Raw genomic sequence first — 24,747 nt, 5'->3', positions numbered from 1 at the left:
AAGAATAAATTAATAAAAAAAAAGAAAAAAAAAGAAAAAATAAAAAAAATAAAATTCACTCTGATTAATTCATGTTAAAAAAAAAAGAAATATTATACAGTTCGACATATTAATGCGAAAGTTTAGAAATGTGTTCACATACTGCTGAGTCCCTCTGTGATGAATACAATAATAGAACGTCTAAGGCCAAGTAATTTATACAGAACAGAAATTAATTTTTCCTAGTTCTTGGGGCTTAGAAATCTAGAACTAAGGTACCAAGAGCTAGTAAGATCATTCTTACTGCATTTCACAAAGAAGAAGCCAGAAGGACAGCAGACAAATTTTGTGTTCTCCTGGAAGCCATTTTTGTACTATGAATGCTTAGTTAGTTCAATTCAACACTTCCCAAAGGACCCACATCCCAACAGCACCACACTGCAATCAAATTCCCAGCATAAAATTTTGGAGACACATTCAGACAACCACAGTTGATAAGTGCTAATGTTCTGTGTGTAAGGGACTAACCTGGAGATTTGGGGCTGAGGTGGGACAAGTGTAGCTACAGAGCAGGTAGCCTCATGGACACAAGCCTTTCCTATGCTTTCCCTTTTCCTTAGGGGTTTCCTGGTCTACTGAGCTTCTCAGGAACCACAGAGATCACTTCAGCTACAGAATGATAGAGAGAATTAGATCAGGGGTTGACAATCCTAAAAGCATCCTTCCTTGAAAAGTTCCAGTCAGGCATTAACTCATTAACTTGCAGACTACTATAGCAGGCTTCAGCGTAGTGATGAATCAAGCACAATTTCCTGCTAAGTGCTGGGCGTCTCACATGACCCTCGAGCAAGTGCATCTAGGAAGGAGAGGACTCATCTGTCTACAAACTGAGAAAATTGTTGTCAGGTGCTGGCCAACAAAGTCTTAGATAATTTTAAAATATAATAAAAGTTATACTGGCTGATTGCTTATTTCAAAAGAACTATGTTTGAAGAAGGATGAAATAATAATGGCTATATGTTAACTCTTGGACAGTACACGAATAGAGATTAGCATTGGGCGAATTGCGTACTAGAAAGACAAGCACAGTGAAAGAAATGTACAGTAGTCAGGAAACACACTACAGAGACTGAAGAGGAGAAAGCCCTCACTACACAATCTTGACGGTGGCATGTAGCACCTCAATGGCTGTGGCCCTGATCACGGTCAGTTTAGGGGAGCCACCATATTGTGTGAGCTGACTCCAGTTTTCCATTTCCTTCCCTATTTTCCCCATGTAAAGAACTAGCTCACTCTCAGCTATTCTTTAACATTTTAAATAGCAATTTGTTGATGACACGCCCTGGGGTAAATAAAGGCAAATGAGGCAACTTCCTTCTCTAGCCAGATTCATCATACAATCAACACAATGTGGCTAATGTATCTGATCACTTCCTTTACTGCTCATCTTAACCACAATTAAGAACAGAGCAGAAGACCCCCAGCAGGCAATATCAAATCTTTTCCATGTTTTGATTTCAATGCTGGTACCCACAGCATCCAGTGTAGTTGGATTCTAGAACTATTGCTCTGGAGCCCCTTGGTTCTTGTACAGTTCCAGAAGCTCCGAGCTGTGCAAGTCATGAGTGTCAGCCCCCAGTGGAATTCCTTTCATCATCTCATAATAGTCCCACCACTCAAAAAGCAGGAAAAAGATAGGGGCAAAGGAAGAGAGGCCATAGGCCGGGAGACTGACAGGTGTCAGGAAATAGTATGAACCAGAGGAAGGTTTAGGGAGTGGGAAGAGCTAGGGAGGCCAGGGGAGATACGGCCACACCCTTTGGCTCACACAACAACTCAATGACTGTGATGTTATCCTTCCTTTACACCGCCGACACCACACCAGACTCATGGATGATTGTCAGGGACAAGATGATGCCGTGGTGGAATATTACTCTATCCTGTTTGTCTGAGTTCTATTCTCAGATTTCCCAAATGACCCTGTGAGTGACAAGGCATTATGCCCAAACAAGGAACCGCATAGTACTTACCACATAGACTTGCGTCGGAGAAAGAGTGAATGGCATGAACCATTTCAATCAGTGTCCGACACATCCCTATCTCACTGGTGCTATGATGATGCTGGGTCATATATGGACCCAGTTTTCAGTCTTACTGTGGACAGTCTGTTTTTCATTTGTGTTTAAATTACAAGTGATCAAAGAAATGAGGCATGAGAGAGGCCCTCAAAACAAAATCCAAAGTAAAGTCCTAAAGAGACATGGGCTTTGAAAAGCCTGTAAATTTGTGTACGTGTGTTTCATTTAGTTTTGTTTCCATATTCTCAGAATGAGGCATAAATGAGAAGGCCCTAAAACTCACTATTAGTGAGTACTTGCTTAAAACGACCATCTTTTAGACTACCAGAAAAACCACAAAATGCACATCTCAACAATAAGTAATAAAGCCTCTACTTTGAAGTAAAAGATGTTTATAATTAACTTATATTGTATCAATGTCTTAGAAATAGCTCCAATTTTATAATAGACTCATGGATTTATGGCACTTTTCATTTTGCTCTTGAACGTATTTCAGAACTTTAAGATCATACAGGAGAAAGTTCCCAGGTGTAACAAAGGCCGCACATTTTACCACAGGTTTCTCTGTGGGGTGTGTCCAGGCTTAATTGGGAAGGAAGATTGTCTCCTACTGAGCTTTTCGCAAGCTACCAATATTTTGTTCATTGTGCGAATAACTCAGTGATGACCGGCCAAGGGTCATTGCTCTTCCGCCATCATTAAATGGAGTCTAGCCACTAGTACACACTAAGAATTCTTCCTGCGGACTGGATTACAGCATTGTGAATGTGGTGTAACAGGTGCACTGGCTACTCACAGACATATTAATTTACTGGCAACCCAGCATCCGAGAGTCAGTTCGTACCGGTGCAGAGCAGCGCTTCTCAATGGGCCATCATCTGCCTCACCGTCCACCTTGACTACGTTACCTTGACTACATTACATCACAAATCCTCCATGCTTGTCAAGCAGATTGTGCTTAAATCACAGTTAGGTGCTGAGCATATAAGAAGCGACTCGACGCGCATCGGGTGAACGAATGGGGAAAGGGCCAAAATAAAACTGCATTGTGTAAACCAGAACACTGATGTCAAAATAACCTCCTCAGAAGAAGACAAAGTCACCTGGAGAGTTTCAAGTGTCTTCAAGAAGGAAGCCATTTAAGACTTTCCTTTAGTAAACCTAATCCCCAGGGCTGTTTTTCAGTTTACACTCAAGACACACTCTCTATAAGACTAGAATCTTCTGAGCTACTCTTTCTGAAAAAAGATTAATAGGAGTGAGAGAGACACAAAGTCTTACTGGGGGTTTTAAGACAACCTTTTAGCATTTAAAGAGTTCTCAGTTGTGGTCACATATCAACTGAAAGGGCTGTTCACACAGTAGTCAGGTGACATAGTCAAGTCAAAAAGTCAGGGCAGAGGTGGACAATGCGGCCAGTGCTAAAAAGGCAGACTTTTTCTCTTTTGGCTTCGACAAATTAAAGCTGCTGACAATAGACCAGAGGGAACATGACTATAGAGCCAGAGAAGCAGCCAAGGTCAGCAGAACCTCAACTAATTTCCCTCCCCTGTCTCCTTTTTTTGTAGCAGAGATAGTTGAGAAAGAAGTTGCTTGCAAGCCTGACCTAGACACAGGCATAGAAGCTACCCTGTAGAAGGGCTGGGCCAGTGTTTTCATTTCCTTTAGTTCTGGACGACAGGAATGAGTTACAACAAACTCAGCAAATGTCTGAGCTTCAAAATCTTTTCTCTGACTATCCCATAATACCCATGCTCTTAAGACTGTTCGCTCATTGTAGGAGCCTCTGGTTTTCTCTCTGCTTTGTTCTTCTGAGAATCCTTTATAAGCAACTAACTATATCACAAAGATTTCTAAAGCCATTTTTTTGTTTGTTTGTTTTGTGTGTGTGTGTGTGTGTGTGTTTAAGACACAGGATGCAGTTTTTATAGGAAATATCTTGGCTGTGTCAAATCAGTCTTGAAGTCTCATGGAATATTTTGAGACATTTATTTAAAACGTGTAGACATCTTAACTAAAGACCCACTCAGCTGGGCTGATTGAAACCTATGATCCTCTCTCCCCTAGGCCACTCCATGTGTCCTTGACAATTTTTTGTGTTAAAGAATGCTTCTACCATGAATGGCACTGGTTTTGTTTTGCCTCCACTAAGTTGCAATAGTGGGATCCTGAGCTATCCATGCTCTGTCACAAGAACACACTTTGCAAGGCGATGTCCAGGTCTCCACAAGACACAGTAGAGACTAAGGTCATATTAGATTTTCATGTACAGGGCTGGAGAGATGGCTCAGAGGTTAAGAGCACTAACTGCTCTTCCGGAGGTCCTGAGTTCAATTCCCAACCATCTATAATGTGATCTAAAACCCTCTTCTGGTGTGCAGGGGTACAAGCAGGGAGACAATTGTATACATAATAAATATTTAGATTTCCATGTACAAACTGGGCCTGTATCATCTACTTCTGCTATAATAGACATCCAAGGAATTCCGCTACTTTCTACAGATCAATCCAAGCCAGTGTTACACCTTGTTTGTGTATGTCCAAATCTCTCACAGGCAGCATTTTCTTCATCTTTTAAAATATCATAGAAACATCTTCTATGCATAGAATCATCTTTTTTCCAAGAGACATTGCCAAATATCAAAGTCTGAACTCTCCTAACTCAGTAAATCTTAGCCCGGATTCTATAGTTATCTCTATGAAAGAGCAGAGCGGAACAATCAAGAAGCAGAAAACATCACGGGGAGACAGACATGGTTACTTTTTTATTTGAAGAAAAGAAAAACGTAAGTTTTAATAAATACTGTGGAAACACTGACCAAACAAACATACAAAGTGACTTCAACATTAAAAAAAAAAAAAGCAACAAAAGTTCTGCTTCATAACAGTTATAACTTATTTTCTTTTTACAATATTTAAATACAGAAAGCACTCGCCAGCTATTTTGTAATACTGCCCAAAACATAATGCTGCACCAGTCAGAGCGTATCATGTTGGTAAAATGTCTGAGTTTCATGGGAAATGACTGAAATGGCATTTTCTTGCAGAGACAAAACAAAGTGCTTGTAAGACACAGACTGGGTGTTATAATTACTCTAATCTCCTCTTCTGCCACAGTTTAATGGAAACACAGCTTCAACACTTCAAAAATGAAGCGTCATCATTGTGGGGGAAAAGAAGCTTGTTTTCAACAAGCACCAACTATAAAAGGGTCATATCTGATTTCTTCTCTGAAAGGAACTGCTCAAAAGGAGAAACCTGTAAACTGTTTAAATGCAGATCATCACTCTAACAATCATCAAGTTTTGAACCTGACCCTGGCTAGGTATGGTTAAGTGAGGTTTAGCAATTACTTGAGAAATGCCCTAGGCTCAGATCAGGGCAGACGTTATAGGCTTTTTTTTTTTTTTTTTTTTTTTTTTTTTTTTTTTTCTATCTGGGGTTTCCTAAAGCATGGGCAAGTGGAGGTTTTGTCAGGACAACGTTCGTTTGAAGGAAGTGGCATGAGCCAACAGCTCACTATCTGCCCATCTGGGGGCGCCATCCCCAGACGACAGTGCTTTCGCTCTGTGCATTTGAAGTACAACTTTCTTCCAGACAGCCTCACTCACAAACTGTGCTCTGCTGGCACTTCTTTACCCATTGCCTCTCTTGGTGGAAACAGTACCCATCTGCTTCCTCTTGGACATCACTCTATCACGGCAAACCAAGACACCTTTTATTTCACTTCTCATTTTTATCAACGATGGCAAAAAAAGAAAAACAAAACCACACAGTCTCTTCTAAACAGCGCACAAAATATTACATTGAGCAATTTACCACTTGTTAATGACGATCACAAGGAATGAACAAAACCATCAGACAGAACAAAAAGCAACACTCTTTTCTATTTGAGCTACGCAATCTCTGCAGTGCTGGTCTACGCATCTTGTAAGGCCGCAGAAGCCTTTGCTTTCAAACCATCTCGCTCAGCAGCGACCTTCAGGAAGTCAAGATTTCAAAGCCTCTTGAAGTTTTCCTCTCGAATCCCACGGGGTCCCAATACAATTTCCATTTTAATGATGAGCTAGGAGAGGAAATGACATCTCATCCTCTAGAAAACTAAATGCTAAGGTCACAGTGCGAGTTCCCCAGCGAGGACGGTATACTAATATATACTTCTTGAAAAAAGAGATAAAAACATTGAAAAACCAAATCAAAGTAGAGATCCATGATGAGGCTGTAACGAAAACCCACACAAAATAAAAGAAACTGAAAATACGCAAGCACCACTCAGAGCCTGGATTTTCTCCTCGGAGGTACTGGCGTTCCTCTTTCTCTACCTCTAGCCCATTTGTAGCTCCCTTTGTTTTTTTTGGCATATTTTTCAAGTCACACTTCAAAACTCTTCAATGTGTTCACTTCTCACCACTCGGTCTACATGCCGAACCTAAGGACAGGATTCCAAAAACTGGGCATCCTTTCAAGGGCCTCCTAAGCCTGTGTCTATGTGACTTTGGCTGTGCACTTCATTTGACTCCACCATTTCGTTTTGCTCTCATTTTTTGTTTTGTTTTGTTTTTCTTTTTTAACTTTTTCTTTTTCTTTTTCCTAACACCAGATTCCTGCATCCTCAAAGACAGTGAAGCCTCACATCACAGTGCAGCTCTTCGCTTTGTCTTTTCTTAAGTCCGTAGCAACCGCTGAGAGTTCTGGTCGGCTAGGCATGTGTGAAATCCGCTTTGTGGCCCTCTGTGATTTGTTCCGCTTAACGTTTTTATTTGCCTTATTTACACACGCCAAGGTGGCGACGTGAAAAATGTCTCTGACGCTGTTTTCAGACTGTAAGGCTGAGCACTCGATGTAAGTGGCTGCTCCGATCTGCTTGGCCATATTTGCCCCCTGTGAAGTTAAAGAAAGAATTTCCATCATCGGTGAGACTTTGGAGAGACGTTGGAAAGCGTTGAAATCCCACAAAACAGTCTTGCATTGGAAAATACCTAATATGCCAAATGGATTTCCCGAGTGTTGTCAAAAATAAAAAACAGATTTTTATAAAAATGAGCTACTTTGTTACTTCCCTAATACTGAGGACCCGACCTGAAGGCCCTCAATTCTATTGCACAGAAGAAACTGCCCCAGCTCCCCACAGCTTCCAAAATGCTGATTAGCTCATCCAGGAGAATCTGGACCATCCACTCTCAATAGGAAGACACAAAGAGACAAGGAAGGGGCAAAGGCGGCCATTGCCAGGTAACCAGGAAGTGAGGAGCTTGCCCTGTAGTTCTCACGGGGGCAGTTGGGAAGCATGGCCTCTCATTGCTGCTGCAATAAATCTCCTGATACCAACAACACCACATCTCCCACAGAAAGCTGACAAAGGCCCTCAGAATGATTCCAGCAGGAAGCTCTCACTTCTTCTTAGGGGCTAGAAATGGCCTTCAACCCCATCCAATAGGTTGTACAGTTGTACAAAATGCAGGGCTGACGAGTGTAATTTAACGTCAATTTAAATGAAATCGTCTTCTGATTGTATTCGATTTGTTAATGAGAAATGCAAGATGAAGATGAGTGTTATTTCTCTGCCCCGCGCCCCCCTTTTTTTTTTGTCATGCTAGGGATAGAACCAGAGCTTCCCTCCAGCTGGCCTAGTGCTCTATGACTGAGCTATGTCCCCAGCCTCTAAGAGAGAATACTTTAAAGGATGCATACCACATATAGCTGTAGACATTTTAACAGGATCCTTCTTTAGAATCTGGGGGTGAGTTTTAGAAAAATCAATTTCTGAACAGATTTTCCTGTCTTTGGGGGAACACATGTGTCATGATGAACTTCCAAAAGACAGCATCACAGAGTGGTCTGTTTCATTGACAACAATTTGATTCAGGATTTTATTGGGCAACTTAGGACAATTAGCTTAAAGAGAACTCTGAATTTGGCCACATTCTCTCTTAGCGATGCTGAACTTTAAAACCATTGGTGTGGCAGAGACATTCAAGGGTGGCACATACCAACCGCTTATGTGCTCTGATTCCTGATGATTTTTACTACAGAATGACAGGACATTTTATACTTCAGTAGACCACTGCCTCACCTCTTGAAAAACTGTTACATTTTATTTACAACAATTAATATTCCATTTCTTTCATTTTTGTTGAAAAGCGACCTTTTGGGACTGGAGAGATGGCTCGGCAGTTAAGAGCACTGGCTGCTCTTCCAGAGGACTCAGGTTCAATTCACAGTACCCACTTGGCAGCTCACAACTGTCTGTAACTCTAGTTTCAGGGGACCCAAACCCTCACAGATATACGTGCAGGTAAAACACCAATACACATACAATAAAAATAAACAAATCTTTTAAAAAGGAAGGAAGAAAGGAAAGAAGAGAGGAAGGAGGGAGGAAGGGAGGGAGGGAGGAAGGGAGGGACGGAGGGAGGGAGGGAGGGAGGAATGATGGTAGGTGACTTTTCTATTGACAACACACATACCTGATCATATGACACAGGAGTCTGCCTGTGATTTGAGAGCTCCACCAATGTACTGACATCTGTCCGGAGATCAGACTTGCAGCCAACCAACAGCATCTTGGTATTGGGACAAAACTCTTGGATTTCACCTTTCCACTGAAGGGAAGAGGAGGAAAAATTAACAAAGTATTGACACATATACAATGAAAACAGTTTCTTCACTGGCAGACATTGAAATGCAACTCCAAGTGAAGAAGCAAGCTTGTATTTAACTAGTAAGTAGATACTAAACTTTAGAGAGTGGCCATGCGAAGTTTTATGTTCTGTGTGACTCATTGGTTCCTCCCACAGTCAACTTATTGGACATCAACAGAAGGTAGCTTCAATAGTGACTTAGTTATGGAGGTGTTTGAAAGACAAAGGCATCTTAATAATCACAGATCCAAATTATCCAACCTAATATGTGGTAAGTGGAAGGCTGGGCATAAGGAATAGCCTGTGCCAGCAAAAGTATGAAAGCCTGGGCCATGCTTCCCTGTGCTGGGGGCTCTGTCTAAGTGTCTGGCCTCTGATTACTAAAGCAGGATGTCCTGTTTCAAGGCTCTTCCACTCAAGTGGCCAAAGGGACACACACCATAGCTTCAGCAGAGACCTGACTCCTGCTTGAGCTCCCAGGGCAGCGGCTGGTTTTGTAGCCCACAGGACTTGGCGCTTAGCTTTTCAACTGCTAAGCTGAGCATTACTGTATAGTCTACAACTTACCTAACCATTTCCTCTCCTATCCAGAACTATGAGAACTTTGAGAAGTCCCTGGCATGGATTCCAGCTGATCCTTTTTAAAGCAAGCCAAGCCAGGGCTTTTTGATGGCTTTGCTTCTTTTAACTTGAGTTCTCCATCATCAGACAGGAGAGAAGTACTCTGAGAAGACTGTTCTCCCAGAGAGGAAGAGGCTAGTGGGGCTGAGACTCTTCCTCCTCGCACACCTCCTGATGTCTCCTGTCCTCTGGGGAGTACTGTAATGTTGATGTGGCTATGTCTTCCAGGAGTTCACAGAGCAGAGGGGCAATAAGGTTTTGTAAGTGTAATACTGGCTAAGAGTGACATTGGGAAAGAGAGATTTAAGAGAGTATCCAAGGAAGCCTCTAGGTCTCCAGGTGAAGCTGAGGCAATGGCATCTAGTATAAAGTACTTTAGCACATAGAACGCAGTGACAGTCTGTCATTGAGGTTTCCTTCCTTCTTCCTGCCAACAATTATTTAGCACCATCTATCAGCTTCTCCTAAAGAACTGAAAAAAGAATAAGAAAATTTTTCTACCTTAAGTCACTCAACACTCTCTGATAAGAATGGGCTTCAAGATTCAATCAAGACAAAATAGAAAGTTATCGTGAGCCCTTAAGTGACAGGTAAAACACATTCATTAATATCCGCAGGCCCAATGTCACTATTTGTTTGGTCTCAGGAGACAAAAGTAGAAGAGAAGAGGCTTTCTGTCATAAATTATGTATAGCCTGATACTACATCAAGTACAACCACCAGTAAACAAGTGCCCCTTTCATCTCCAGACATAGGCAGCCATGCTGTTATGTGGTTCTCAGCTGTGGTGTGTTGTCACCCTCCCCATGTACTTGTTTACAGCCTTGAAGACAGGAAAGGTGTATTCCCTGACAGAACCTGACAAAAGCCAACCCTGTGTTTCATACACTACTCAGAATGAAAAGGAGTTAAGAACTAAAAAAAAAAAAAAAAAAAGACCCTTTGATCTATCAAGAGTACAATTTCACCGAACTGCTTGTGATGTTTAGTAGAACCGAAGGAGGGCTGTACGTCAAACCTTAAGTTTATGATGGCATACCCAAGCAATTCAGGGCCACATAGGAATGTAAACTAATACAAACGCATAAAATGCAAACACCACCTAGAGTAGAAACCAAAAGAACACAACCCAAGTGAAACAAGCACGGACATCTACCCAGGTGCTTCTCCCTCTCCATTCCATCTGTCCTCACTCTGACTGGGCGACAAGGACAGCCACTGAGGGACATTCTGTGCTCTTGCCACATTTGCAGTGCACAGAAAGAAAGGGATGGTGCAGCCAGAGTCTCACTCTTAAACCCACAGCACCCTCACAGTGGTGAGTGCTTAATACGCACATACGACCATGGAACACAGCCTAGGTTGCTGCAGGCCAAGCAGAGTTCTTGCCTCCACTGAATTCCCTGGAACTCATCTACGGCAAGTTCCTAAAACTACCCTGAGGGGGCCAAGGCCCTGGCGGCAGAAGGCCAAGCATCACTCCCCTACACAGGCTTAGGCCTCAAGACCCATCTGCAATAGGGTTTCTTCTGTCCACAGCTTCTTTTAGCCCCATCTCCACCTACAAGATCTGAGCTACCTTTGCTTCCAGAAACCAGAGCTGTGTGATAACATACATGTTCAGCATAGCTGATGCTTTAATAGCTTTTTGGTATATCTGATCATAATTCACATTGTTGCACTGTCTAGGGACAAGCCTCCTTGCAGGTATTCCGCTTATACTAATTTCACTTATGTATTTATAAATAATAGAAATACAACTTCCTCGTCAAAATAGTTCTTACTAAGGTCAATATCTGAATTGAGATCATCAGTAAACACATTTGGAGCAGTCTGTCTAGCAAATGAAGGAAGGCTCAGGTAGGCCATTGCTGGAACTATTTCCTATATTTTCAGATCATTTCCTCCCCCGCAAAAAAAACAAATATGGAAGTTCATGAGAAGTATTTGAGGTTTCAAGCCAATCTAACCACCCAAACTCGTGGCATCCATGTATGGGAACTTTGTTTTGTATGGATGTATCCTTTCCAGTCCTGTCATTAGAAGACATAAAGGTGAAAGTTCAGAATCTTTGTGCTTCTAGCCAACCATCTCTCTCTAGACCTACACCATCAAAAGTGCTGGATGGTGTCCTCATCCCTCAGCACTTACCTTTTTTAAGACACTGTCCAGAGTCTCTGGTCTACTGATGTCAAAGCAAATGAGCACAGCATCAGAATCTGGGTAAGAGAGGGGGCGGACGTTGTCGTAGTAAGGAGAACCTAAGAAGCAAAGAAGACACACGCCTCAGACAAAAATCTCTACTATCTATGAGGGATGACCTCTACCCTTTGTGATAAATCCCTTCCACATTATAATCCAATGCCCCCACTTGCCCATTCCCGACCCCCACCACACACTACTTGTAAAGAGATGCAAACACATACACAAAAAGACAGATTAACAATATATTCACTAGTACGAGAAAAATCAGAGTGCTCTTATGCATGGGACCTCAGTTGCTGGGAAAGCCAGGAACTCAAGGTGCAATTGGTACACTCAGAAGGGCCCTAGATGAAGTGGGGAGTATGTGGGGCCAGGTGACCTTGAGTGCAAACCCATTCTCACCGCTAAAGGGGGAGAAGCCCAAGTCTTAGGAGCGAGTGTTTCTTATTCTTCAGTCATAAAGTGAAAATAGTGACAGGCTATATCCGTGGGATCTGAGTAAACTCAGGGAGCAGCTGGAGTTTAGGAAGAGATGAGTACATATTAACTAGAGGTTTTGTGGCTGTGCTATCGCTGTGGTCAAAGGCCGAACGGCAGTAGCCAATGGCAATGTAGCTGCTTCCTGGGGAAAAGATCCAAACTCCAGATTAGTCCAACAGTTGAATGGGGGAATTGGGTGGGGGGGGGCGGTGGGGGGGGGGAAGGTCGGAAGAGGGCAAATTTAACCATGCACAGAAAGCCTCCGCAGAGCACTTGAGTGTCCCTCTATCTCCAGTTACAAGTCTGGATCAGCCATTGACCTTTGAGCTCGCTTGCACTTACCCCCAAGCCCTGTGTAAGTTCACTTCCTGCTATGCCAAGAATGTCATAAATGCCATGTTAGATCATGTTACCTTACTACACAGTTCCACCTGCAAACATGACAGCAGGACATAATCCAAGGTCCCTGACCTGAGTTAAAGCCATGGTAGTCTAAGAGTTCAAATCACCAATGAGTTGAACCACAGAACTTTCTGGTCATTTAGGACTTCCCTCCCCCCACCTTTTTTTTTTTTTTTTTTTTTTTTTGTGGACGCCTTTATGAATTCCAAATGTTGGGAATTCAGACAAGGCACAAAATAGTTCAACTATAAAATTGAAGAGAACTTGGCAACTGCTATTTTTAAGGATCAATTCTCAGCATACAGCCATTCCACAGACAACATGGAAATCACTAGGCAAATGCAAGCACACTAAAGCTTTCTTGACTTTTAATTTAGTTTTGACGTAATTTTTCATCTCTGGCAGTAAAACATACAAATTTCGGTAGTCAACATCAGAGAGAGAGGGGGAGGGAGGGAGAAAGAGAGAGACAGACAGAGAGAGAGAGAGAGAGAGAGAGAGAGAGAGAGAGAGAGAGAGAGAGAGAGAGAGAGAGAGAGAGCTTTCAAAATTGTTTCAGTCAGGTCTGGTGGAAAAGTAAAGTAGGAAGATTGCAATTTTGAGGCCTGCTTGAGCTGTAGAGTGAATGCAACTTGTGAAATGAGCTGGTTTATCTCTACATCCAAATAAACTAGTATCTCCCTATTAGTTCTCCACTGAGCAACTTTAGGGAGAACATGTCTCAAAGAAAAAAAAATACAAAGACAACTGGTGTTTGGGAGTCTGTTCTAGGCCCTGGGCACTCACTCTACCATCCCTGGCAGCACTCTCTCTGCCTCCCAAGGGAGCTGCTTTAGTGCTGGGGGCAGGAAGAGAGGACTTTGGTAGGAATCAAGCAGGAGCACGTCAACACAGAAGACACTCTAAAGAGTTCTCAGGCAGGACTGAAGATTCCCGCTGGCCTGTGGGAGGCAGGAGTGTGGTAACAAAGCCTGGCAACAGAAGGTATTTTCCCACAGCTGAAGGCCTTAGGTGAAAAAGTCACATTACTTAAAATACTATGATGCATAAAAGGGTAGGTAGCAAACTACTGAAAATGACAAGCAGTGGCTAGCTTTTCAGCCAGCTGAAGAGATCAGGGATGATAGAATAGTTAACTTAGATTTCAGCTTAAGTTTCTCTTGAGGGGCACCAGGAAGGTATGGCTTCACCCTTTATGAATATATTGCTATTTTACATTAGTTCTGCACTTCTGACTCGCTCCGCTCTAACCTTCCTTGTTCGTGTGTCCAAAATCTAACTTTGGCACAGCTCCTGCTGTCTGCACTAGGAGATCTCTTTCCTAACAGCCAGCCACAAAACCCCAGACTGTACAGAGAGGAATTCGAATGAGGACAGAGGAGCCTCTCTTCTGTTCTTCAAAGCCAGAGTGAAGGACCTGACCTGACCTAAGCAGTCAGAGCCAGCCTACTGTGTAAAGCCAAACAGGTGTCGGAAAGCTCATGGCTTAAGCTTTGCAGTCTTCAGGCGTGGGCAACATGACTAGCACCTGCAGGTGCCAGGCTCCTTCGGGGCAGGATGCCGCTGGCTTGTTCCTGAGTGGCAGAGCAGTGTACTCTACCGGACAATGGGAACCATCTTTTCCAAAGGTGGCTGAAGAAAGTCAAAGGGGCAAAACTAATCTAATTAAACTTGGGACTGCTGGGAAAATCCAGAGGCCCGGTTTGCAACATTCCAGTCACCACGTGGCTGCAGAGAACACCCCGCCCTTTGTGAGAGCTGTTTCCCCTCCCCCACCCATTTTTAAGGCCACAAAGGGATCTGGTTTTGTGCTCAGCCCCTTGTGCTCAGTGGCTGCATGCAAATAAAAGTAAGAAATTTACTCTCTGGATTGACTTTAAAAAGAAACAGTTCACTTCCAGTTAAACAAGATTCTCTCATGGAGGCCTGCTTCTGCTTTTGTTTTCATTTGGTTTAACAGTTTGGAAGGAAATACATATGTAGTGTAAGGCTTCGGGAGAACTCAGGCATTGGGCTCAGAGCTAAAGAGGTAACTCTTTAACAAGACCTAATTAGGAGCAGCACTTTGATCTCAGCCTGGTCCACCTCCTGCAGTAAACAATATAGCTTTTTGATCAACAAAAGGGCACTAATAAAACCGATCCTCAAATTCACTAGTCATAACTGTAATGTGACCACCAATGAGAAGAATAACTTGCTATACAAGATAAGCCAACTTAATCTTTAAAAAAAAAAATAGCCTAAGGTTAATTTTTTTTTCTTGATAGAAATAAACAAACAAACAACAACAACAAAGCCAACCTAAAACTATTGTCTCCATTTTTTCATAGGAAGAAAAGTGAAGCACAGAATTACAGATTTGCTCTAATAGGGAAAATCTCACATTTCATTGGGTAAGGAGGACCCTGTCTCTTGTGTTCTCCCCTTTAGGGCCTTGGGACTGCACAAAGGAAGCAGGCAAGCAAAGGCCAGATCACCACAGGCCTGTGTGGGATAACTCAGAGGGAAGAATGCTAGGAATGCCCTGTCAACTAAGACAGAAGGAGTGGGGAGTAAGCCCTAGGAGTGAAAACAGTGCCTCAACTCGGCTATCTTGCTGGCATTCCAAGGCTGAGGAAGTCCCAGGACACCCTGGGAAGGCAAGCTACCAGAAGTATTCATTTCTATAGGTTCTAGTTAAGGTTGTAAGGTGCTAACTGAACAGGCTTTTGCGGTGTGCTTGCAGTCTGCACTTCAGTACCTAAGAATGTACTATAGTTAAAATCCAATAAATCTAGGAATGAAGCTCTGCTTGTCAAATCAAACTTCCTGGGCATGTGGAATAAGCTTCATGCATATGGACATTTTCAGGGCAGTGTTTTCCTTTAAGATACAGAACTGCTCTTAAGGTCCTTTAAGAATGGCATACCAGACTTTCCATAGGCAAAATTCAGGGGGCTGCATTAGCATAAAGCTGTAAGTGGACTCTATGCAAAACAAGTGTCTCACCCTGTCCTCCCTCCACCCCCAGGCTTTATTTAGGCATAGATTAGCATAAGCATCCTTTAGGGCTCTTCTTTGCTCATGTTTGGCAAAGGTCAGCAAAGTTCTAAAAGGCTTCTGAAATTGCAGGCCTACCCATCCTTGTCTTCAAGATCGTTAATTTGTGGTAAGAGGAAAATTTCCAGCCCCAGAATAGTCACAAAGTGCCTCACCTAGAAACGAATTCTTCAGACACATACCTGCCTGCTGAAGTCACCCTGTTGCAGAGATACCATATATGTACATAAGTAAGCGTGTATGGAAGAAGAGTCACGCCTAGAAGGCAGGCCTTTGGACATTTTGCAAAACCAGTTCAAATGCTGAAGCTTTAACTTTTAAAAGTCTGCAAGCTGAAAACCTTTCTCACTGGATATCTTAAAAATCTAATGGGTTAATTACACTTGAAGTAACTTGAAAGCTACACTTGAAGTAAGTTCAAAGGTTGTTCTACAAGAAATTCAACCAGCCTCAGGAAAAGTTGGGAATAGTGAATATTCTAGGCAGGGAAAAAAAAAAAATGCAATAAGTTCTGGTATTTTCAGTGTGCACCAAGAACACATGGGTAGCAAGTAGCATGAGAGGCCGTGGCAAGCTCAGGAATGTGAGTCAAGTCTGGACAAGACCCTGAGACTCTCTTCAGTATGTGCCTCTGCCGAACTCTTTCCTAGCTGTCTGCAAAGCAAACATTAAACCTCCAGGAAGCCACCAGCACCCGGCCTAGCAAGGATGTTTCATTTGTATTTTGTACTGAATCACACTCTTGGGGATTATGAAGAGATCTTATGGAAACCTGTGGTCAGCTATGTGGGTCCATAAAAACCCAATCAGTGTTTTCTATTTCTGGGGGTGGTGCAGATACACAGTTGGCTAGCTGTTCAGATGGGTACAATTCAAATTGCTATTTGAGGGCTCTAAATACAATTTTGGTAGTAATTCCCAACCTTGGGATACTTAAGAATAATAAACTGCTCACATTTTACACAGTGGAACCACAGAGCTTGAAGGGATAAGATTACATGGATCAGTTTTTATTTTTTATTTTTTTTTCTTTTTTTTTTTTTATTAATTTATTCTTGTTACATCTCAATGTTTATCCCATCCCTTGTATCCTCCCATTCCTCCCCCCCCCCATTTACCCATTATTCCCCTCCCCTATGACTGTTCCTGAGGGGGATTATGTCCCCCTATATATTCTCATAGGGTATCAAGTCTCTTCTTGGCTACTTGCTGTCCTTCCTCTGAGTGCCACCAGGTCTCCCCCTCCAGGGGACATGGTCAAATGTGAGGCACCAGAGTACGTGAGAAAGTCGTATCACACTCTCCACTCAACTGTGGAGAATATTCTGACCATTGGCTAGATCTGGGAAGGGGTTTAAAGTTTACCTCCTGTATTGTCCTTGGCTGGTGCCTTAGTTTGAGCGGGACCCCTGGGCCCAAATCTGCCTATCATATTGTTCTACTTGTAGATTTCTAGGACCCTCTGGATCCTTTTATTTTGCTGTTCTCCCATGCGTCTCTCATTTAGAGTCCCAATAGGATGCCTTCCCCTCTGTCCCAGTTTCCTGAAGATGCTCCAGCACACAACAAGAAAATTTGCTCAACCATGTTCATAGCAGCCTTATTCATAATAGCCAGAACATGGAAACAGCCTAAGTGTCCCTCAGTAGAAGAGTGGATAAAGAAACTGTGGTACATATACACTATGGAATATTACTCAGATATTAAAAACAAGGAATTCCCGAAATTTGTGGATAAATGGATTGAGCTAGAAATGATCATAATGAGTGAGTTAACCCAGAAGCAGAAAGAATCAAATAGTATATACTCACTTATATCTGCATACTAGCCCAAGGGGCATGTCCCATGGATCAGTTTTTAAACGATCCACATTATCATTCAGTCCAGACTGAAACTATTATTTTTCCAATGCCATGTGAGAGTCCATTATCTTCATGTGAAGTCCCTCAAGTAGATTCACCTTTCCACATATTATAACTTTAGGCTTGTGTTTCAAAACCAATGTGTTCAACACCTGGCCAAACTTTTGAAGCAGCTCGCAGTCTATGTCAGAAAAGTCTGAATTTTTGCCAAAAGGGACTCTGTGAATGTTGCCAATATGTAGTAAACCAGAAGACATTCTGAGAACATCAAAAAAAAAAAAAAAAAAAAAAAAAAAAAAAAAAAAAGCGAGGTCTGGCCTGGCTGTTTCATTTGGCACAGTCCACCATGCATCACGAGCTGAGTGGAGACGCTGGTGTCCATGGTGTCCTGTTTCCTTGTAAAAGAGCTCCGTTCATAAGGGAGCACCTCGTTTATTTTAGGAGCATTAGGAGGACCAATCTGGATACCTTCCTCAAATATGCAACTTAGGAAAAACCAAATTGGAGAAAACGCTAGAACTGAGTGGATTTAGGAAAAAAAAAAAAAAAAAAAAAAAAGAAGGAAAGGAAGGAAGAACAAAAAGAAAGAAAAGGAAAAAAGAAAAAAGAAAAGTCTAGGGACCATGAAGACTTGCTTCCAGCCAAGCTGCTTGTCTAGCCCTAGCCAACACTTCAGTGTATGGAATCTAGTTTACAGCTGGGCCCGATTTCGTAACCCTAAGTTCCAAGCATCATAAATGACTTTGTGCAATAGCTGGTTCTCTGCAGTTTGTTCTGCTGTTCAGATCAAAACCATTTTCTGATTAGTTTGTAAACTCTGAGCCTAGCTCTACGAAGCTTAGGTCAGAAATCTCAACTCTGAGAATCTGGTTTTCCCCTGATAACCATTAAATGTAAGCATGTTTTAAAGTACAGGGGATTTTGAGGAATTTGGAACACACAAGTCAACTTCTACAGCAGCAGATCTGGCATGCTGGGAGCTTTAATGGAGAGGAAGGCCTAAGCTGAGGACTTGGCCTTGGCACAGGCATTCACTGTCTCTTTAGTCTTGTTGCTGTAGGCGAATGCACCATTGTCACTGAGGCCCATCTTCCTGTAACCAAGAGGGGGAAATATGTTCATGTCCCTGTTTGACTATAGAGTAGTCTTCATAACAGATGCCCTGGGGAGGAGTCCTTGCCTCGTTCCAGTCCACAGGCATTTCTTCTTAGTGGCATGCCACATTTATTTTGGGCTCCTAATTTTTTTTTTTGTTTGTTTGTTTTTTGTTTTTTGTTTTTTTGGGGGGGAGGTTTTTGTTTTTTTGGTTTTTTGCTACATCATGGAGGAATCATGGGTCTTTTAACTTTTCTCCTGCATTCACAACATTTTTGTTTTGTCTCATCACCCTAACTAGAATGTAAGTAGCTTGAGGACAGCAGCTACTCCTGTCTTGCTCAGTGTCGCGCCCCCCCCTCCCAGCCCCGGCGCCCCATCATAGCACTAGCAGTGTTTGCAGATGGCAGGCCCTGACACTTTATAGTCACAGCTTCATGTCCTGCCCAGATGTGTTCGTTTATATTTTAAATGACAAAAAGAGTACTGGTAATCTCTCTTTAAATGACTTTTGTTGACTAATATATACACGATTCTCCAAAACTGTTCAACCATTTCCATTCTTGCCCAGGAATATTTCATTAGGTGCTTGTCGCACAGACTGGCCTTCCAACTTGATGTAAAATCTGAAATATACCACTGTAGTTAGATAAATGTTGATTCTGAAGACTTTCCTCAAAGTAAAGTAGCGGAAGTTTTTCTTTCTTATCTGTTGCTTTAAATGTAAAATGTAGAGATTATGTTGTTTTTAGCTAACGATACTAGAAACAAATATCCAAAGTGCTAACTTTAGCATTCAGGACCTCTTTCAAGAGGTTCATAGCATATTAAGGTTCAAAGGAGTTTTCACAGGGCAATAATGCAGTTATTAACTTGGCATCACCGATAGAATTGAATACCTAAAACCAATAATATGCCTTAAATAAAATGTACATTAGCTTGCCTTGGTTAAAAGTTGGCATGAATGACTGTTGCTTCTTAAATCGCTTATCATGAATTCTGAAATTACAGTGCAATCAAGTTCCAAGGAAAAGATATGGTGATCTTTAAATGCCTAACTCTCTATTATTAGTAGGCTTTTGGCTTCAGGTTACAAATTGCTTCTATGTTTGGCAATTGCAGCAGATTTTGAAGCACAAAGTGTTAGAACTGCTTTGATTTCACTTATCACGTTAAAACACCCCCCCCCCTCTCTCTCTCTCAACTCACTGGGATAATGTGAATATTTTCCAGCACATTTCTGCAAGTTTTAATAAACTCATTTTTATAATGAAAAGAAACTATCTCTCAGTAAAATAAGACATGGACTCAAGATTACCTTTAGAAACCTCTCATTTTAGAAGATTTTCATGCCTGTGTAATAAAATTGTGTTACCTTTGGAGTATTTTAAGTAGCCGTAATATTCAATTGGAACTGTGCCACCATGCCTGCTGTAATTGGTGAGTGCTTGGTGGAAAGACAGAAAGACTGTCTCCCCCACCCCCACCAAAGACTGCAGAGAGCTCTACAAAATACTCAGAAAGCAGAAAGCCTCATAGGGAAACACATTAGCAACCAGGTAGGAGAGGCCATTGGAGTTCAAAAGTTAAGTTCATCGTAGGTTGACGTTCAGCTAGCCCTAATCCTAGGCCTGCAGAGGACCTGCTTACAGTAGACACAGAGAAAAGGAAGAGGAATAGAAAGCAAGAAAGTATTAACTGCCTGGGATCCCAAAAGAGAAATGAACAGTTTCCTCTCCTCACACTCTACTTCTTCTTAATGTTCTTTCCCACATTCAAATTGGCAGTTGGGCTTTGCATGATCATATGACTGCTTCAGGCAGAAGCAGATTACTTAGGAGATGTGGTTCCCGGTAGAAAAGCCATAATAGAGTTGCCTCTGTTTCCTAGATGCTTGTTTCTCTCCTGGAAGGTTGAACATAATACCACCAAAGGGCACAGTTTATACTTTCTCTCCACCCAAGTTTCCCAATATAAATCTCTCTCACATAGTCTTGGAAGAAAATAAAAAAATGACATTTAGAGCTCTATAAACTTGGCTTGGATCTCTTCTTCTCCAGAGATAAGCTGATAGCAGTTGGGGAAAACCAAATATAGGAAGAGGAATAAAGTATATGCAATTATTTTCACATCTCAACGAAACAATGTCTTTGTGGGCAGAGAAAACGCCAAATGATAGTAAAGAGCATCTTCAGGAACTTGTCAGGAAAAGCAAGGGAATAGGAAAGATGGTAAAGTTACTGGGAAGTGGGAACTTCCTGCTGGAAGCATGCTAGTCCTGATTGGCAAGCCGCTTTTGCTGGAAACATCCTACTCCGAGAATTTAAGCAGTGCTCCATAATTATGTTTAATTAGCTAACATCTCACTTCACAGGCATAACAGAATTCCAAACAATTCCCTATGTCTCTTTTTCCATTCGCATAAATGTAAATTTTAATCAATGGTTCATAATTGGATACTTTTGCAATGCAATACTGCTGCAAGCAGCTATTAAACCTTTGTATCTTACAGAAACATGCATAGGGTTTTCTTTTACTAAATAAAAATACAAGTCATTATCTCACTACTGATTTCATTTCAAGCGATTTACTTTAATTTGATGCAAAGCAATACTTATGAAGTTGGCAATCTTAAGACACAGGTAATTCAGTGGTAATTAAGTCCAGGATCCCTATCTCCTTGGAATCTACGCATATCCTTAGTAATTTGCTCATTCCTTGTCTTTTATTAGGTGATTACTGTATACAAGCCATTCTGCTATATGTGTAGACTGTGAACTATACAGTTGTACATAAGATTTGGAAATATCTGAAGTGATATTTGCATCGGCTTCCCTCTATAAACTGTTCAGATACAGTTGCTAGCCTTTGTAGAGCTTGGGCCTTTTCTCTCTTAAAAAGAGGGAGGTGGCAAGTTCGGCCTTTGGGCACCTAATCTAAAATCTCTGTTGGTGGTCCCGTGCTTCTGGGAGCTTGAGACAGCGATGTATAGCCCCGCATTCCTAAGAGCCCACCCATCCCCCTCCTTATCCAAATAGTATCATTCCTAAATCCACCAGGAAGCCTGGCTCAGCCCAGAATCTGGCGTGGCTTCGCAGGCTGTGAGAACCTCAGCACTGGATGCCAGATCTGCTGAGACTAGAAGCTGAAGCCAACCAGCATCCTGGGAAACAAAAAGATCTGCCTGTCCAGGACACTAAAGCCAAGAAGCGATAGCTGGGAGAGATCTTGTACATTATCCAGCTCCGCGTCTGCCCTCTTTTTTTTTTTTTTTTTTACAGATGATGAAAATGAGACCCAGGGAGGTAGAGGATTTGCACACAGAAACCCCTGGTAACCAGGAGCTAAGAGCGAAGAAACGCAGCTTTGTATCAAAGACTGCGTCAGACCCGCTGCTCCACTCCACGCCTAAATAATTCTTATCGAGTTTAAGTCCAAACAGGCCTGGGTAGGAGACAGGGGGTGCTGGTGCTAATTACTGGTACCACACCAGCTGTCCTGCCCAGTAGGCATGACAATTACCGTGATACGTCTGAGAACAGGAGCCTAATAAAATACTGGGCGATGTAATAATTCTGATGATAGAAACTAGTAATAAACCACTCGAATTCCGCCAACACTTTCTCTATAGTATCAAGTCTGTGTTTGCAATCCCATCAACCAAAAAACACAAAACGCCCTTGGCACAGCTCAAGGAAGAGTCTGACTCTCCAGGGGGAAACTAGATACATCCTTCTAGCTGCAGCAGTCTGAGCATCTGGCACCGACCGTGAGAGGCGCCGGTGCGAGACTTTCCTCTAGTCTTTTCCTCTAGCCTTTGTGCCTGGGTGGGGGTGGTGGCCAGCCTCTGGAGAGCTTGTGACTCTGGCCCTTTCTCCCACTGTCTAATCCCCCAGGTCCCTCAAAGGTTCCAGCCCAGGGTGTGGGAAGCTCGCAGAAGCTCCACGAGGCCACTCCCAGCTGAGAGCAGCTCCACCTCGGGCCACCCCGCCTGACAGCAACCCTGCGTGTTGGCGCTTGTGCGCGCCTCCTTGCCAGTTTCGCCCGAATCTGTCTGGCAGCCCAGTTCCCCATGCGCACCGGCCTTTGCCCTCCTTGCCTGGTAGCTTCTGTTCCTCTGGAGAAAGTATGGTCCTTACAAACTGCAGACCTTCTCCGCGGGCGTCTCTGGCCTGACTTGCTAGAGCTTGGGTACCTGGGGGGTGCTCAGTGCTCTGTCCTTACTGTCCCTGCCCTGAACTCAGAGGAACGGCCAGCCTCCTCCAACCCCCACGAAGATCTGTCCTCCCCACTACCCAGTGCCACGTAGGTGGGTGGGCGCATGGGAAGGCAACAACCGACTTTGAACACTAGACCTTAGGACAGAACCCATCACGGCGCCAATAATTCAAGCAGACAGAAAGGTCAAAGGCGAACTGTGCTGCCTGAGGCCCCGCAAGTGGGCAAGGCCGAAGCAGTCGGGTAGGGAGTGGCATGTTCGGAGAGCTGGCACGAAGTGATTCCCGGCAAGCGCAGAAGCCGCTGTGCGCCGGTGGCACAGAGGCTACGGGGGCGGAGGCCCCGGCGGTGGCCGCTGCCTGCACCACCAGCGCATTCCTGACAGTAGGCGTCACGGGCGCCGGCTGCGGCCATTCATCCCTCTCCTCCAGCCCACACGCAACCGGGAGGCTTCGGGATTTTCTCCCAGCTCAGCCTGCGCGCCTCTGCCCCGCTACCAGATGGCTGGTGACACCCACGAGAGGCTTCTTCTGCGAGCCGGAGAGCTCTACTCTGCTGAGCATGCTCCAATACTCGGCCACCCTGGCGGCCCGCTCCCGCACGGCCCTAAGGACCGACAACACAAGGCCACGCGGCCACCAGAGGCTCCTTCAGCAGGGTCACCCCTGGACACACAGCGTCCTCCTGTCCCCACGACCACAATCACCCTCTTTGCGGCCCCTGTCCAGAAAGGATAGCATTCTCCCGCGGCTCGGGATCTGAAAGTCCCTCAAGGGGCCACGTTAGCAGTTAGGGCACTAGATCCCGAGCCCCGGGGCGCACCGGCCCAGACCACCACGCGGTGTGCTGAGTCTTACCTGAAGTGTCCCACAGGCTCAACTCTATTCTTTGTGTGTCGATTTCAAAACTGGCTGTGTAATTCTCAAACACCGTAGGGACGTAGTTCTGCACAAACGAAAGGGGCAGAAAGAGGAAGGAAAGGTGGCAAAGAGATTGTTAAAAAGAGGACACTCATCGAACACTTTATGAAAAACACCCAAGCCTCCAATAAAAACAAAACCAACCACATTCTCCCTACACACAACACGCAATCCCCTCCTGAGATCCCAGCCAGGTCTCCCCACCCCGCCTCCCACACTGAAACCAGCAAGTTTCGGGGGGCTAAGAGCCCCGGGTGCTAGCGCGTTCCAGACCAGAGGCTTCCAGGACGCTTTCCCTTCCCAGCGGTGTGGCGGTGAGAAAGACTTTAGAGAGGAAAATCAATGAAGCAGGAGAAGCGAGCAGTCACTCTCTTCCAGACTGGGGACCCCACCAGCCGCTCCCCTCCAAGCCGTGCGGGTCACACTCACTTCAGGGAAGCAGTCCTTTGCGAAGACGTGAAGCAACGCTGTTTTCCCACACTGGCTGTCGCCCACTACAACTATCTTGCATTTCACGTTCTGATTAGGATCCATGATAGATTTACTGGATAATTTCTGGCTGGCTCTTCTCTCCTTCATTGATGTTGCCTTATTTTCTCTTGGAACAGGAATTTTCTCTTTAGAAGAAAAATATATATATATATACTTCTCTATATAAAAAAAAAAACAGATATAAAAATAAATCGCAAGGCCGGTGGGAACCCCGTAAGCGCGGCGCAGTGGAGGAGGAGAGGCAGCGGCTCTTTACTCCCCTCCAACAAGTTTTCTGCCTCTCCGCGCCTCTTCTCCCAAGTCCAATTCCGATGAGTCTGCTTTGTTTCACGCTCTCTGCGCGCCTTTATACGCCCAGTCTTCCAATCCGCTCTGCTTTCTCAATGAGAGAAGGAAACTGATCCGCCTCCTCCCCTTTTATGGAGCCTGGGAGCCAGCTCCGCCGCCTCTTTGGCAGAAAGTGTAGGCAGCGCGCCCTCTAGGGTAGCGTGCAAGATGGCTTGCAGACCTAGGTTCTGGCATAACCTGAAGGAGCCAGGCAGGCTTTGCTGATGCACCATGGGTTTGCACATGGGTTTGCCCTGGAATTTCTCTCAAATTACTTTCGAAGGGGCGCGTCTCCAGAAGCCTCGTGATTATTAGTGAAAAAAAAAAAAAAAGATACTCCCCACTCCAACTATAAAACCGCAGGAAATCTTGGATGGGAAAAGACTAA

General features: G+C 43.7%; 1 protein-coding gene across 1 annotated transcript; it reads right to left on the bottom strand.

The window, feature by feature from the left end:
- Window positions 1-6,630: 6,630 nt before the first annotated feature.
- Window positions 6,631-24,366, bottom strand: Rnd3 (Rho family GTPase 3). Its single transcript, XM_051166196.1, has 5 exons — window positions 23,970-24,366; window positions 23,478-23,565; window positions 11,471-11,580; window positions 8,525-8,659; window positions 6,631-6,938 (listed from the first exon to the last, which is right to left on the bottom strand). Exons 1-5 carry the CDS (start codon window positions 24,117-24,119, stop codon window positions 6,687-6,689), a joined length of 735 nt encoding a protein of 244 aa, XP_051022153.1. The 5' UTR covers window positions 24,120-24,366; the 3' UTR covers window positions 6,631-6,686.
- Window positions 24,367-24,747: the final 381 nt, after the last annotated feature.

Source organism: Acomys russatus, chromosome 24 (genome assembly GCF_903995435.1).
Source record: "Acomys russatus chromosome 24, mAcoRus1.1, whole genome shotgun sequence".
Taxonomy (NCBI): domain Eukaryota; kingdom Metazoa; phylum Chordata; class Mammalia; order Rodentia; family Muridae; genus Acomys; species Acomys russatus.
The sequence above is the reverse complement of the archived record's forward strand: the minus strand, read 5'-3'. Positions and strand labels throughout refer to the sequence as shown.

Bases quoted from the DNA above. Each gene is read 5' to 3' on its own strand.
- Rnd3 (XM_051166196.1), bottom strand. From the start codon at position 24,119: ATGAAGGAGAGAAGAGCCAGCCAGAAATTATCCAGTAAATCTATCATG. The intron at 11,581-23,477 runs GTAAGACTCAGC...TTTGCTTCTTAG, and splicing joins GAGCCTGTGGGACACTTCAG to GTTCTCCTTACTACGACAAC. The intron at 6,939-8,524 runs GTATGTGTGTTG...TTAACTTCACAG, and splicing joins CTCCTGTGTCATATGATCAG to GGGGCAAATATGGCCAAGCA.